Raw genomic sequence first — 15784 nt, forward strand, 5'->3', positions numbered from 1 at the left:
AACCTAGGTACCTCCCCCCCCAACCCCCCCCCCCCCAAAAAAAAAAAAAACTCAGTTTAATATCGTATACGCAATGAAAACCTTGCTATCATTGCCTGCTCTATAAGAGTTAAGACGTCAAAAACGGGTTTTATCATTGCCTACTCTATAGTGATTAACCCGAGAGGCCCGCATTATGGGATAGTACCGGTTCTGTTAGTAACCCCTCCCCCCTCCCTGCCCTAGAAAGTTCACCGAAAACACTCTTGAGTACTGTAGAAGAGATAAGAAGTAATTCAGTAGGAGGGCTGGATTTCACCATGACTACTTAAAGGTTTCATTCAAGGTAAAAAAAAAAAAGAAAAAAGGAAATTCAACTAGGAAGTTACTGCAATTACTTCGTATTTTACCACCTAATATTAGATTATTAAGAAGTATTAGTATCTGTTTAAACACGCCTTAAGCTACCATTTTGTTGGTTTTTTAGTCAATTTCAAGATTGTCACAAGGGGTTACAGATTCTGCTGATTCATTTACACCAGAAACATAGAGGTATGAGACAGGACCTTAAGCCTTTGTTTGAAACTAATTACCTGCTTGGCTGTGCACATAGAGGGGCTGGGGGCAGACATGACAGAATCAGCGTACATACACTAAGTTGTGTACACCTACGACAGACAATGTGTGGCCCCTGGATACCCGAAAGAGTAATTTATAACTTTACGCATTACGCCATATGCTTGATTTTTTTTTCAAAATTATTCTGTAGGCATTGTTATTGGAGAAAAGAGAAATTTAGTTTTTAAGACTTTCCCTTGAAACTGTTTTGAAATTAGCAGTGTCATAGCACGATCAATCTCAACTTCTTTGACCATTCCGATTTGTAAACCTACTGTCCGACTATGATTTTCAGGGTAATCTATTTCCTCAGGGTAGTGTATTTTTGTTACCCATACCTCTGAATATAATACCGTGTTTCCGTTCCAAATGCCATGGTCCTGTACGGGATGGAGACTAAAAGGGAGTTCTGGGTTTCTACTTTTCTATCATATAGCAAAGAAGAAAAATAATAAATAAACAAGGAAATTAAATAGCCGAAAAAAAAATGAGTGTAATGTCAGCCGAAGGAACACGAGATTTTACGAGATCCTTTTCTGTTTTTTTTTTCTGAATGTCACTCCTAACTCCATCTTGCTCTTTAATAAAAAAAAGATAAGTCGTTACTGCAGCATGACTCATTGCCATTTCTGGAAATGTAACTAAGATATGATTGCAAGGTTATTAATATCCGTATTGCTGTAGATATATGCCAGCCTGCTTTATTGGCCTTTTAACGTCCCCTGCCAATTGCTTCGCTCGTTACGGTCGGCAGTTTGTGCATTCTCCCCTTGCAAGTTTACCCTTGCTTTGCCAGGGCAATTGATATAGCCTTTGGCCTTTGCATTGGCCCTTACTTTTTTTTATTTCTTTCCACTCGGTTTTTTCGTTCTGGGTTCAGGCCATCGATCTTTGCAAGGGTCCAAACCTCACTTGGGTCTTTTGTGCTCGAATTGACCTCCTTGTTTTGTTTCCTCCTAGGGCACGTTCTGGAGATGAAGGATGACAGATTGCTAAAGATTGTCCTTTTCAGCCAACCGTCTAGGGCTAAACGGAAAGCAGGTCGTCCGCGGTCGGGGTGGGATGTTGTCGTAAAGAAAGATTTAAAGGAAATGGGAATTCCCTGGGAGGGTGTAAAGAGAGAGGCTTTGAATAGGTTGGGATGGAGGAGAAGCGTACGTAGCTGTGTCGGCCTTAGGGGGTTTGATCCTGCGTTGAGGTATTAGCAGTAGTAGTAATTCGACACATTTATCATCTAAAACCTTCAAATATCATTCATAATCGAGTCTTCGATATTTTTATTCCTGATTTTTTGAGGATTTCTATAATTTGTTTCCATGGTCCATTATGACCTGTTTCTGTAGGCCATTCCCATGGTTTAAACATAAATATGGAAATTTTTATGTTTCTAGTTAGCTTAATTTTGTGCATTCACGCAAAAACACCCTTTTTACAGACCAGCAAAAGACCTGGCATCACCGGCTTTTTGCTGCCTCTTTCTGCTCGATCAGACCTTCGGCTCTTAAAAATTGACTCTGGGCGTCGGTCTTCATAATGGCCTGACGCCGACTCCATCCACGTGCTTCACTTGATATTGTCAACAACTTGTCCCCTTGGTCATACGCTTGTTATTTTATTATATGATGCTGGAAGAGTAGATAATGGCATGTCATGGCAGTTTAGGAATTTTTCGGCCCTAGCACACTTCTTATCATTTCTTCAGGTTTCCTTTTTTTTAGTTTTCGGATTTTCTTATAGCTTTTTTACATTTTAATGATCCCAAATTATTCGACATGAATTTTCATGCTTCTAGCTTGATTTGCCTAGCTTATTTTCGAGTTCAAACACACATACAAATATTACACGTGTTTAAAGCAATAAAGGGTTATCGAATGTTTACAAATAATTTAATATAAATAACCATATATTTAGTGGTTATAATAGCAAAAAGGCAAGTTCCGCTGAGGCCATTTTAGTCACATTATCAATGAACTGAAATGTCATTGTATATATACATACACACCCACACACACACACACATATATATATATATATATATATATATATATATATATATATATATATATATATAAAAAAAAAAAAAAAAAAAAAATATATATATATATATATATATATATATATATATATATATATATATATATATATATATATATATATATATATATATATATATATATATATATATATATATATATATATATATATATATATATACATATATATATATATATTTTATATTTATATACATAATATTTGAAATAAAAATTTATTTTTACACCTATATATTGTATATATTGCGCATTAAAATTTTTGATTAGTAAAATCCATCGATTGCACAAATGAGTAATTTTTCTGTTTTCATTTGAACTTTTTTTGTCGTTCATACTTTGATTAATATGTAGTTTAAAGGGCACAGAAACAGGAACAAATAAAATTTATTTTCCTTATTCTTGCCCGCTACTCCAGAAACCGTTACTCCAGACGTCTAAACCTAAAAAGCGATGAAGACCACACTGCTTTTCCATCATAAATGCAAGCAACAAGTAGAAGCAACCTTCTGTAGACTGTAGAACCTTAACACTAAATGAAGATTTAGACCCTATATCCAAGGACGGTCTTAAGCAAAACAAACGAAAACATAAAAGAAACTTACATTAGAATACGACCATATTCATCACAGTTTATAGAATAAGCAGTATGATCTTTCCCTATCTCACCCATTGTAAAAACCTGGACCGAGGTGAGAGTGCTCCAGAGAACCTATAAACATAAGCGGCATTAGATCTTTTCACGGGTAGACAAAGAATAATCACCTACGGAACAAGTACTGACAAACCACTTGGCCGGCTCAACCAATAAGTGGACAATAAGTGCACAAATAAGTGGGAGGAGCTTTTTGTTCCCACCGAGAATGAAGAGCCAGAAATCATCTGCGGTAAACTTACTGGATAATTATATAAACTGTGATATTCAGATAGAGTTAAGGTTCCATTGTCTTAAAAAAAAGCCTAATGTTTATACTTGTTGTTTGTATTTACGTTTAAACCAAAGTATTAACACATACAACAAGTACTGACAAAACCTATCCTCTCCAAACAAAAAAGTGACCCTTTGTCCGCGTCTCCGGAGACGATTCCATACCTATGCGAACCTGGGGGATAAATGCACAATTTCCATAGGTGATTATACTTGTTCCGTAAAAGCTGTATTAAATTTAATTTATTGGCTCGGAGCGATTAAGTAGTAGAGCATTTTCCCTCTAGAGGCGCTGAGGTACGCGGGGTCACTTTTGGAGAGTTTTGTCAGTACTTGTTGTATGTGTTTATACTTTGGTTTAAACCTATTCCGTTACTCTAAATCTCCACTGCTACTCCCAAATCCTGTTTCCTTATCGGTTCATGTTTCTATTTAAGTTTGGTATTTATTGTCGAGAAGAAAATAAACTGTTTATTTCAGTTGGCACAAAGAGGCTAATTTAAAAGCTTTCATGTCATGCAACATCAATTAATCATGGACATGATAGAAGAGAATTTAGGTTTCGAATCTCCCTACATGTTTATTATTAATCAGGAATTCATGGAGATATAGGTCAAACTCGAGTTAAATATTTTTTTTATTATTAACAGAACGGTTTATATTTTTTTTTTACTATATTAATCTTGTGTTACATTTTGAAGTAGTCCCAAGAGATACTTCTGGTAAAGCATGAAAAATACTAGCAATTTTTTGAATTTATTGCAATTTTGGTTGCAATAAAGAGCGACGAGGACCATATTGCCTTTCCTGGTTGAACTTTGCTGAAGTAAGGATGCTGGGACGATTTTAAAATTCTAATTTTAGTTTTAATGGTTGTACGTTATAGATAATATATTAAGAGATAGAAATTTCTTGGGGAATATTTCATTTTTGGTTGGTTTATAATAAGGGTGTTTTCATTTATTATTTTTGAAGTGTAATTTGTATTGACCATGGCCCAATAGGGCTTTTAGTGTTAATAAATCATATCATATCATACTGCAAGTGTCTTCCTTTTGTATATTTATGTTTTGCTGACGACGGCCATGGGACATAGGGTCGAAATATTCATCTTAATATAGAATTCCACTGTCTTGAAAAAGAACTCTCTACTGTTCTTCTTGTTGTTTATGTTTATTAATTTTGGTTGCACCGTGGCACCCTATGATGGCATAGAATTCATAAAAACGGCCGGGCAGATGTTTGATAATGGTAATTTGCTGTAGAATTCCCCAAAATTAAAACTTATTAGATTTTAACCACCCAACAATTATTTTAAATTGATAACGTAAAGCTTTAAATTTGCTCGTTTTTAAGTATGGTACATAGACATAGCTATTTGTTTTAGATTTTAAAGATTTTGGTAGCAATGAAAGAAGTGTGTGGGATTGTTAATAGAAAAAAAGAAGAAAAAACTCAAACTTATAATTCGTTTTTGAACTAAATTTATTTATTTTTCGTGAAATAATTTTTTTTTCTGTTATGTCTTACTCGTTCAATTTAATCAGGGTCAAAACATTGCACCAATTAACGAAAATGCAGGGGAGGGGATGCAAAATGTATTTTTCAAAATCTAGTGGGGGGGGGAGGGCAATTTTGTTTTTCCGGTGTCTTTCTTTGAAAATACCAAAAAAATTATTTTTTGGGCATCTACCGGGGAAAAACCTAGGCGGTACCCCCCCCCCCCCCCAAGTGGTGCTGCTATGCCAAAACCGAGTTAGACTGTTGATAGTTTGCCTTTTGAAATCCAAAAGGCGTTATGTTACATTTTTGCAAAGTTCTATTGTACAATTCCAGCTGATCCGCATCTATCGATTGACCCCTGGGCGGCGGGGGTCATCTATCGATTGACCCGAACCGTTTTCTCTTGCTGATAGAGCTTTTGATGTAGAAATAGTTTTTGACGTTTCTTGGACGCTTAGGAAATAATTATTTAAAAGAAGATAAAAACTAAAAATATAAAAGCGAATAAAAGCAAAGTAACAACAATATATAAAAGTAATACCAAACATAAGAAGTTTAAATAAAAGGAGAGAAGTAAATAAAAGTATAAAAACTAGAATCGTTTTTTTCCACTTTTTGTTCGATTTTGTAAAATTTATTTATGTGACAATCCATCTTCTCTAAAAAGAAAACGCTTTTCTTTTGAGTCTTCTTACTACCGTAAGTTTATGCAAAAAAACACAATGAATTTCATTAGAATAGTCCTTATTGACAAAACTGAAATAAAATTTTAGTCAAAATTTCAGAAATTTAGTATTATTGTCCTGGATCCTACAGTAATTTAAAAAAAAATGTTAGATGACCGAAGTTTTCCGGGCTATTTTAAGCGGCATTCACACGTGTGTCTGGTTAGAAGTACATGTTTGGCCAGTTGTCAAATTCCAAGTAGTTCACTTTCACACACAAATTTTTTTGCTTGACCCAGGGCCGTATCCAGGTGGGGGGAGGGGGTACCCGGGTTGAACCCCCCCTGAAATGTTTTTTGACTCGTAAAAACGCAACAAAAATGGATATAAAAAAATTTTGTATGCGTTTTTCTAGTTTTTTTTTGTGTAACCTCTCCCCCCCCCCGATCCCCCCTCAAAAAAAATCCTGGGTAAGGCCTTGGCTTGACACCATGTTGTTTCAGCTATGTATCCAGTTCTAGGACAACGAGTTCAAATCTAGGATTTTAAAGTCTACTAATCAAGAAGGCTTCTTTTGTGACTATATGCACTTAAGGTGACTATATGCACTTGTGAATAATCTGTCATATAAAGTGACGTCACTTAACGTCATTAAAAGTCATTAAAAACGTCACTAAACCGTCATTAAAAACGTCACTTAAACGTGACAAACTCATCTATACCTGACTGGGCTTCCATAACCAAGCTCATGCATGGCCAGAAATAATGTTTAGGCATGGAAATCTTGCTAGAGTTGCATGTGAACACTGCTTCACCGACCCAAAATACAAATTGCTTTTGTGAGACATGCCTAACCTAAAACGTAACTTCGTCGAAGTAAAAAGAAGAAGATATTTTGGAATGTGCAGTGCTTGGATAAGAAAATTTGAACGAGGGCTTCGAAAGATACTTTTTCTAAAAATATGAAAGGGATCCATAGAAGTTCATATTTGGTGCATAAAACCTCAACCGTCTGACAGCGCTATACTAGTATATATACATACAATATATATATATATATATATGTATATATATATATATATATATATATATATATATATATATATATATATATATATATATATATATATATATATATATATATATATATATATATATATATATAAGAAAACCACGTAATTTGATTGGGCACAAAAAATCATATTTTATGCATATTGTCGTTTTGAAACAATTCTTCGGCATACTCGTTTTCTTGTGATTATTTTAGTTTAAGTTATAATCTATAACGATTCAATAACGCTTTATATATTATGCTTCTCAGCTCTTTTTAGACAAGTTTTGAGCTGAATGTTGCAGCATCATCTAGTATTGCACAGAAGTAATGTAATTTTTGGAGAAGCACTAAAAACCTTGACCAGATGGCAGTAAATTAGTTTAGTACTTTCGCCTTCATTCATAAAGTTTGCGGTTTTCAGTTGCAGGCAAATTTTTTAGCCTTCTCATTTGTGGATTTGTCTGGTTTAATCGACCAATTACGCCTTTTACCGCATAAGGAAAATCCGGTGCATGATTTTTTTGTTTTTTTTTGTCTCATAAAGGGATTTTCGCCCATTCATTGATGGTAAACGGCAAAAAGTCCCTGTAAAATAAAGCATCTACCTTAGTTTAGCGATTGGCTAAATACCATTTGTAACCTATATAAGTGATTCCCACTGTTGTATTATTTTTTTTTTTAATATTTTTTTTTCTTGCAGAAGTAAAGAGCGAAGTTCAAACTTAAAACAATCAAAAATTATAGCTTCGCTGATCATGCAAGATATATCTATAAGCCTACCTCAAATAACTTGACCCGTGATCAGGGCCGTATCAAAAATTTTATTTGGGGGGGGGGGGTTACACAAGGATTGTTTTTCAGGCGGGATTACCAAAAAAAATTCTCAAAAAACGCATGGAAAGTTTGCTTATATCTATTGTTGTTACGTTTTTACGAGCGACGAACATTTCGGGAGGGGATCCCAAACCCCTTAACCCCCTGAGTGCGGCCTTGCCCGTGATATTTTCAAAAGTATCTAGAATTCTAAAAATAGCGCGACAATGATAAGAGTAGTTTTAGTATACAATCATAATTCTGTAAAAACACAAGCAAGCGGAGCATTTATTAAAACGTTAGTTTATAACGTTTTATAACGTTAGTTTATAACGTTTTCTAACGTTAGTTTTCTAACGATGAATTTGTATTCCCCGACATTTTGACCTCTTTAGGAAAAAAGGTGGATCTGCGTTACAAGATGACAGGAAACGCCACTTTGCTCTGGTTTGCCAAGATAGGGTATGGGAGCTCAAAACGTACTGTATAGGGCTTTAGACCACGAAAAATTTATTGCCTATCTTAAAATTGGCACTTTGATCCTCTGTGAGCCAAAATTGATTTGGTGGTACAAAATGGCAGCGAATCTCACCTTGATATGACACTATCTCTTTTGTTATTTAAATAACGCTCTATATATGGTGATTTCCTTTCAAATGAGCCCTCTTCTAAAATTCAACGACCGCTGCTTCGATGCAATCACCACTGAGAAAAAAGAAGACACATCAGGGCTTTCCATGCAAAAAAGTTGTTTTCCTTGTTGTTCCAAGGCGGGGGCTGTAATTCTCCTGTAAAGGGTTTTTGACCATGCTAATTCAAGTGGTACATTTCTCATTTTAATCCGAGACGCTATTTTTGAGGGGTTGTGGGCTCCTTTTGGATATTCCCAAAAATTTTTTTTAGCAATAAAGTTTTACTGTAAAGATTCAGTGAAATAATAGTTACCACTCCTGAATCAGCATGAAATGGAAATTTTTCCTCACTAATTTTTTTTCCAAACATATTTTTAGACTTTAAGTTACTCTACTCCATAGTTCGATCTTTACCAGGTTCATAATGACTTCGATTGATAATTTGGACTCTGAAATTCTGAATTCGATCGTCAATCGACTTATATTTTCAATCTGGTCGTGCCTTTTAATTTTGATCGACAGTCTAAAAATCTGATTCTCGTTTGGGTTGTAAAATTTGCCACCCTATTTCTATAAAGGGGTAACGGATTTTTAGTTGTCCGATTACAGAAAGAATTCAAGCTTTACAGTATGTATTCATTTTGTGTTGCTCTCGAAGATGGAAATCTTTTCTCTAAGTAATTATCCAATTGTTAAAATTCGAGGTTGTTTTCCTTGAAAGGCCCTAAGAATACTAAGGCCTGATTTGATGTGGGTTGGAATAGATGACATGGAATTTATAACGGATAAAATTCCCAATAACTTCCCTGAATTTCCAAACACCAACAGGTAGTAAATTCCTACCTTTGCAACTATTCAAATATAGCGCCAAAATTTGATTTATTTACGCTAGGCGACTGTGGGGATTTTGTAAAATTTGGATTGTGGAATTTGCTTTTCTTTGCATAATCGCAAAGTCTAAAGCGAGAATTTGGGTTGTCAATCAGTGATAACTGTAGTTTGTAGCCACAACTCATAACAAAATTTGTGCACCCAAAACTTTTACCCATTTTCATTTTTTTTGGGGGGGGGGGAATCTATGGTATCTAACTTCCAACTACAATTGCCCAAAATTGTTTTTGCTCGGCTTTCTAAACCTCTTTCAAACTCAATTTTTATAGAAGTGTGAGACATGCCCTTTCGTTATGATTACAAAGATATCAAGCATACTAATCTTTCACGTAGCCTAGCTGATTTTTCAGTATTCAATACTTGTTTTTACTCGGCTTTCTAATCCGCTTCCGAACCAGGGGCGGATCCAGGATTTTTTTTTGAGGGGGGTGTGAAAAATAGGTTGATCCAATAAAGAAAATTTAGGGGGGTGCAAAATAGGTCGATCCGATAAACTTGCGCTAGGAGCAAGTTTAGTTAACGCAAACTTGAGTTAATTAAGCAAATTACACTACTTTAAACTACGCTAGGAGAGTGCGCGCCACCTCACCCCCCTGGATCAGCCACTGTTCCGAACTCAGAAATAATTGCTTCCGAGTGATTTTTTTTAACTGTGACTCATGCACTTTTGTTTTGGGTATACGAAATCACATATAATAATGTTCTTCATAGTCTAATAATAAGAAACTACGATTACTTAAGACTTGTTTTTACTTCGTTAACTCGGTTGGAAAAAGTCATTGACATCAAATTTTGAAATTTTGCAAATTTTGCAGATTCATATAGCTTAGAATATTCATTAATATAAATATCCGCCCTGACTCATTTACTGTCTCTGATTATACTCAGGAAGCTGACGAAAGCTTGCAATTTTCAGAAAGCTTTCAATGGCCAATCTAATTTAAGAGAAAACTTGAGTTTTAATTGCAAGTTATTGCCAAAATTGAGATCGATAGAGATCTCTTCTTCAGACTTCCAGACTTGACAAAGTATATATGTATAATTTCAACCTTGACTGATAAAAGCATGAAATTTTTAGAAAGCTTTTATTGGTCGATGGTTCTGAGAAAACTTAAGCGAAGATCTGATCTTTAAAAAAGAGACATCTGTATAATTTAAAACTTGACTGATAAAAGCATGAGATTTTTAGAAAGCTTTTATTGGTCGATGGTTCTGAGAAAACCTAAGCGAAGATCCGAGGTTTTCGGATCTTCGAAAACCTCGCAGAGACAGCTGTATAATTTAAAACTTGACTGATAAAAGTATGAGAGTTTTAGAAAGCTTTTATTGGTCGATGGTTCTGAGAAAACCTAAGCGAAGATCCGAGGTTTTCGGATCTTCGAAAACCTCGAAGAGACATCTGTATAATTTAAAACTTGACTGATAAAAGCATGAGATTTTTAGAAAGCTCTTAATGGTCGATGGTTCTGAGAAAACCTAAGCGAAGATCCTATCTTTAAAAAAGAGACATCTGTATAATTTAAAACTTTACTGATAAAAGGTTGAGATTTTTAGAAAGCTTTTATTGGTCGATGGTTCTGAGAAAACCTAAGCGAAGATCCGATCTTTAAAAAAGAGACATCTGTATAATTTAAAACTTGACTGATAAAAGCATGAGATTTTTAGAGAGCTTTTATTGGTCGATGGTTCTGAGAAACCTAAGCGAAGATCCGACCTTTAAAAAAGAGACATCTGTATAATTTAAAACTTGACTGATTAAGCTTGAAATTTTTAGAAAGCTTTTATTGGCCAATAAAACTTCAGGGAAAGCTTCAACGTCATTTGTAAGTTACTAGCAAAATTGGTAGCTATTGAGATCTTGCTCCGGACTTGAAAAAAAAAATTGTAATTTTAAACTTGACTGATGAAAGCTTGGAATTATTAGAGAGATTTTATTTGCCGATGAAAATTCTGAGAAATTTTAAGCTCTAACTGTAAGTTACAAACAAAAAAGGAAGCTCTAAAAATCTTAGCTCCAAACTTTCAACTAAGGACATTTGTGTAATATGAAATTTGACTGATGAAAACTTGAAATTTTATGGAAAGCGTTTATTGGCTGATGAAACTTCAGAGAAAAATTAAAATTTATTTGTTAGTTAAAAAATATTGGAACCTCCAGAAACTGTAGCCCCGAACCTGAAAAATGGCAATCTGTATAATTTGAACTTCAGAGAAAACTAACAAAATTGGAAGCCCAACAAATCTTTGCTCCAAACTTGAAAAAAAGGAAACCTCAATAACTTGAAACCTCATTGATGAAAACTTGGAGCTTTTAGAAAGCTTTTATTGACCGATGAAACTTCAGGGAAAGCTTAAGCTTTAATGATATGCCACTGACAAAATTTGAAGCTTCAGAAATCTTAGCTCCAAACTTGTAAAAAGAATATCTGTATAATTTGCTGTTACTTTCTAATCAAAAAGCAAACGAATTCTAAAACCATGGATATATGTTCATTTGAAGTTTGTTTCTTTTCCTTATGCTTCATCTAAACGAAAGGGCTTTTTCAGGCTTGGATACCAGTTTGCTTATAGACCATGGTGGACCATATTCACCGCACTTGTGTTTTGTGGCATTTTGGGATCTGGCCTATTAAACTGGCGTGAAGAAACCGACGACGTAAATTTATGGACAACAGAAAATTCACAAGTACGAAAATCCGCCAAGTGGGTGGCACAACACTTTACCGACGATATACGATATGAGACAATGATTATTGAAGCTGATAATGTACTCCGTCCTGATGTCTTAAAATTTGTAAGTTTTTTTCTTTCGTGGCATTTGACCATTAATTAAAAATATACAGATGCGACAATGTTCTGTCTTTCTTTTTAGATTACCAAGGACAGTGATAATGGAATTGAAATTTTTGAATTGGTTAAGTGACTACTTATGCAACCATATATACCTTAAAAAAGGGAGAATCGGGAATTGTATTTTTAACGGAAAAGATTTCCATATGTAGTTTTGAAGTTTTTGGTAATAGCGGGTGCCAAAAAAGGAAGAAACATGCTTGAAAAATCAGAAAAAAATCAGCTAAAAACACTTGGCACGAAACAGCTCAACAATGATTTAGCTTTCTTTTGAAGACGTAGTTGTCTTTGGGAATCAACAAACTGTTGATGTTTGAATTTTTAGGGACAAAAGTCTGGAGCGTGCGTAGCTGTGTTGGCCTCAGGCGGCTTGGTGCTGCGGTGAGTTGTTAGCAGTAGTAGTAGTAGCAGTTTCTTTACGTTTATGGTTTTGTTTATTTATTTTCACGGTTCAACGTGGCAACACTGACAAAAATGTGGTACTGCCCAAAGACTATGAGTGGTACTGGTGGAACTCATGAGAGTGGGAATTGGCGCTAGTGTCGACAAAAAACTGCCAACACCATCTAGCGTTTAGTGAAAGTTGGTGTTTTTCTAGTAAAATAATAAGAATAATTGATTTAATAAGTGCAATTGGTAAAATTAGGGTAGTAATAAGTGTCTGATCTCAGTTCCTGGCAAAAAAAAAACTATTACAGAGCATGAAAAATGTGAACGCTAAACGCTAGATGGCGTTGATAGTTTTTTTCCTCTCTTATAAGTTACCAATTTTCTTTGGTTCTGCCCTAAAAACTTGATAATTTTGAAACAACCAAAGAAAAATCTTGAAAAATGCGGGTTTCAGTTATGAATACACCTGAGATGGGTCCATGGGGCAAAATTTATTTTAATTTTGATGTCATTGGTACTTCAGGCTTTGCATCCCAACATAGAATCAAATACTGTGTATCTGTTATTAATTAAAAAAATATTATTACTACTTTCAAGAATATATTATTAAATGCTGTAACAGGATTGCCGTACATATATCCCTGTTAAAATTACATTTTCAGATATTTCTAATCTAAACTTTAGATACATTTCACTTGGATTTTTTAAAAGTCAAATTAGGTTTATTTAAAAAAAATGAGAGTTAAATGTTATTAAACAAATGTATATAGTAGACTATATTATTTGTATGGGTGAACTCGCAAAGTCGTAGCTCTGGCCATAAAGGCCCATTGCCTTGAGATAGGACTCGCTTATCTGTTTCTCCTTTGTAGAAGATACTTCCTTGGTAGGGTTTTCACCATCGTTTCCCTCATACCAAAAACCTCGCCCCGTATCTTCTGACTGCCTTGGGCATGGAAAATTCGTCCACTAAAAGAGAAGGAAGTCATAGTCCTAGTCCAGTAAAAGTACGGAGAAAGGTGGGTCGACCCGGACAAAATGCAACAAAAGGTTTTTTTTTACATCAAAATGCTCAGGAAAAAATCACTGAACAATATATCCAAACTCTACTAAAATCGACTTCCGGGAAAACCCTCTGGGGCTGGTTAACGGGGGTGGGAGGGGACGAAAAATTAGGTCTTTACATTTTTTACATTTAGGAAGCTTTTTTTACACTAAAATGTAAAAAAAATCGCTTAACAACATATCCAAAATCTGCTAAAATCACCCGCCGGAAAACCCTCTGGGGTTGCTTAAAGGGGGTGGAAGGGGGCTAAAAAATAGGTTTTTTCATTTTTGACAGTTGGGAAGCTTTGTTTACACTAAAATGTTCAGAAAAAATCGTAAAACAACATATCCAAAATCCGCTAAAATTGCCCGCCAGGAAAACCTCCTGGGGTTGCCTAAAGGGGGTGAAAGGGGTGAAAAATCCTTTTTTCGATTTTTGTTATTTCGGTACGTTCGGAGACTCGATTCGGGTATAAATCAACTCGCTAAAACCGAAAATGATGTTGTTATTGTAACACGTCTGTAACTTATACTAAACTATAAATAAGATTTTAATAGCTCCATCGCAAAAATAAAGGAAATAGCTTTACTTCCGAAGTGTTAGAAAGATCAGATCAATGGAAGCCGGAAATACTTCAAACAGCAACACAGGAAAATGTCAAACGGCAATTTAAAGGAGCAGAGAAGTACCCCACTCTTTGTTGCTTCGCTAATCGTTGGAAACCTGGTTATCCGATGAGAATCAACCGTGTGAAGACCAGACTGCAGAAAAAGCGAAACTATAGGCATAGACGCATAGAAACTTGAGAAATCATTCTTATTATCAGCTTCTTTTACAGTAGGAAAACAAAACATTAGCATGTCCATATATAAATCACAGTTTTGATAATCATTATTTTTGGATCACATAATATTGAGAATCATCATTTCATTAATGAGCACTACAAAAGAGCACAACCACCGTTATTGCAAAAAACTAAAATGCTTCTTCTTCTAGAGATGTTGGTTCAGAGTTATTACAGCTTGTTCCCATGCACTCTCCGCAAGAAAGTGTGCAGGGCATGCCATTCTTACGGCAAGTGCATCTGGCCGTATCGCAACCTGATTTGCATTTGCAGTGGATAATTTGAAGACTTTGGGGAGCTGGTTTCTTCTCCGCCATTACTGGGATGTAATTATCAGCAGAGAGTTGCCATCCCAGTTTTCCGGTTTCATCGCAGCAGCCTCGCTTTTCCATTCTATTGCCTGCAAATACACGCGAAAAGAATGGAACTTCGCAGCTGAGGGTGTGGGAGGCATCCGATCAGGGCAAACAAATGCGGAAGAGGAAGCGAGCTTGGCCAAGAACAGACAATGTCTCAAGGACACGAGAGTTTCTCCAGGCTTTCCTTTATAAATTTTCAAAAGAGCTTGTTCACCAGCTACAATGAGCTCGTCTTTCGTAGCCTTCGAGTCCATAAAGACCTTAGCGGCCTCACGGAAAGACGGATCGGACTGGTACAATGACAATCCGACAGATTTACCAATTTCTTGTAATCTCGAAGTGGTGTCACAGCCTAGGAACGCGTGCAGAAATAGAATTGCACGGCACACGTCGCTTAGTTTTTCTTTGATGGAGCAAATATTCCATAGCTTATGTTCGTTTGAAGCCTTCATCTAGGATCCGAAATACAGGTATTTATGGTTGGCAGTGACAAGATAGAGGAGAAGGATAAGGAGGTCAGTGTCGTTGCCGATGAGACACGTCAACTGAGTTCTTGCATTATGAATTGCTGTGGTTGCAATCAAGACATCCGCGTCAGCAGAGGCATGTTGTACCGAAAAACCTGCTGAGGACAATTTTTCTCCTATCGCTAGAATTATCCGCTGCTTGTTTGTGCAGTTTTGCAAGAACTCTTCTTTCTTTCTTGTTAACTGTGTTGTACCAGTGAATTCTACCACTGGGCACTGTTTACCCCTGGAACGTTTGAGGTGAGCCATACCTTTCGTCGAAGGACCATTGTCATATCCATCAAAAACTACCGAAGCTTTTCCAAATCTAGTGGTGACATACTTGACATAAATTTCGCAAATGAAGCCAAATGTAGAGTTGGGTTGCCAAGTCAATTTCTGGAGCAGCCATCCGCCGTCAACGACATAGTGGCACGAGTCTAAGCGCTCATCCGAATGGTCCCCTGACGCATTTCGAATTGCGTTTGACAGAGATGGTTTGTCGGCAGGACGCAGAAATTCATAGGATCCAAAAAGGGATGGGGGATACGTACAAAGCTCATACGACAAAAGGTCTCGAAGATCGAATTCTTCCCGGTTCGCCACTGTAGCTAAGCGCTGGAACAGAAGCCCTTGATCTACATGGATCGGTTCAC

General features: G+C 35.9%; 1 protein-coding gene across 1 annotated transcript in view; it reads left to right on the top strand.

The window, feature by feature from the left end:
• The window catches only part of LOC148942584 (NPC intracellular cholesterol transporter 1-like), a 207138-nt gene that overhangs the window by 34262 nt on the left and 157092 nt on the right, over positions 1-15784 (top strand). The window contains exon 2 of the mRNA XM_089102048.1: positions 11679-11925. Coding sequence (XP_088958174.1) covers positions 11679-11925 — 247 coding nt within the window. The remainder of the gene's footprint in view (positions 1-11678; positions 11926-15784) is intronic.

Source organism: Artemia sp. Qi Xiang Cuo, chromosome 16 (genome assembly GCF_049724085.1).
Source record: "Artemia sp. Qi Xiang Cuo chromosome 16, ASM4972408v1, whole genome shotgun sequence".
Lineage (NCBI taxonomy): Eukaryota > Metazoa > Arthropoda > Branchiopoda > Anostraca > Artemiidae > Artemia > Artemia sp. Qi Xiang Cuo.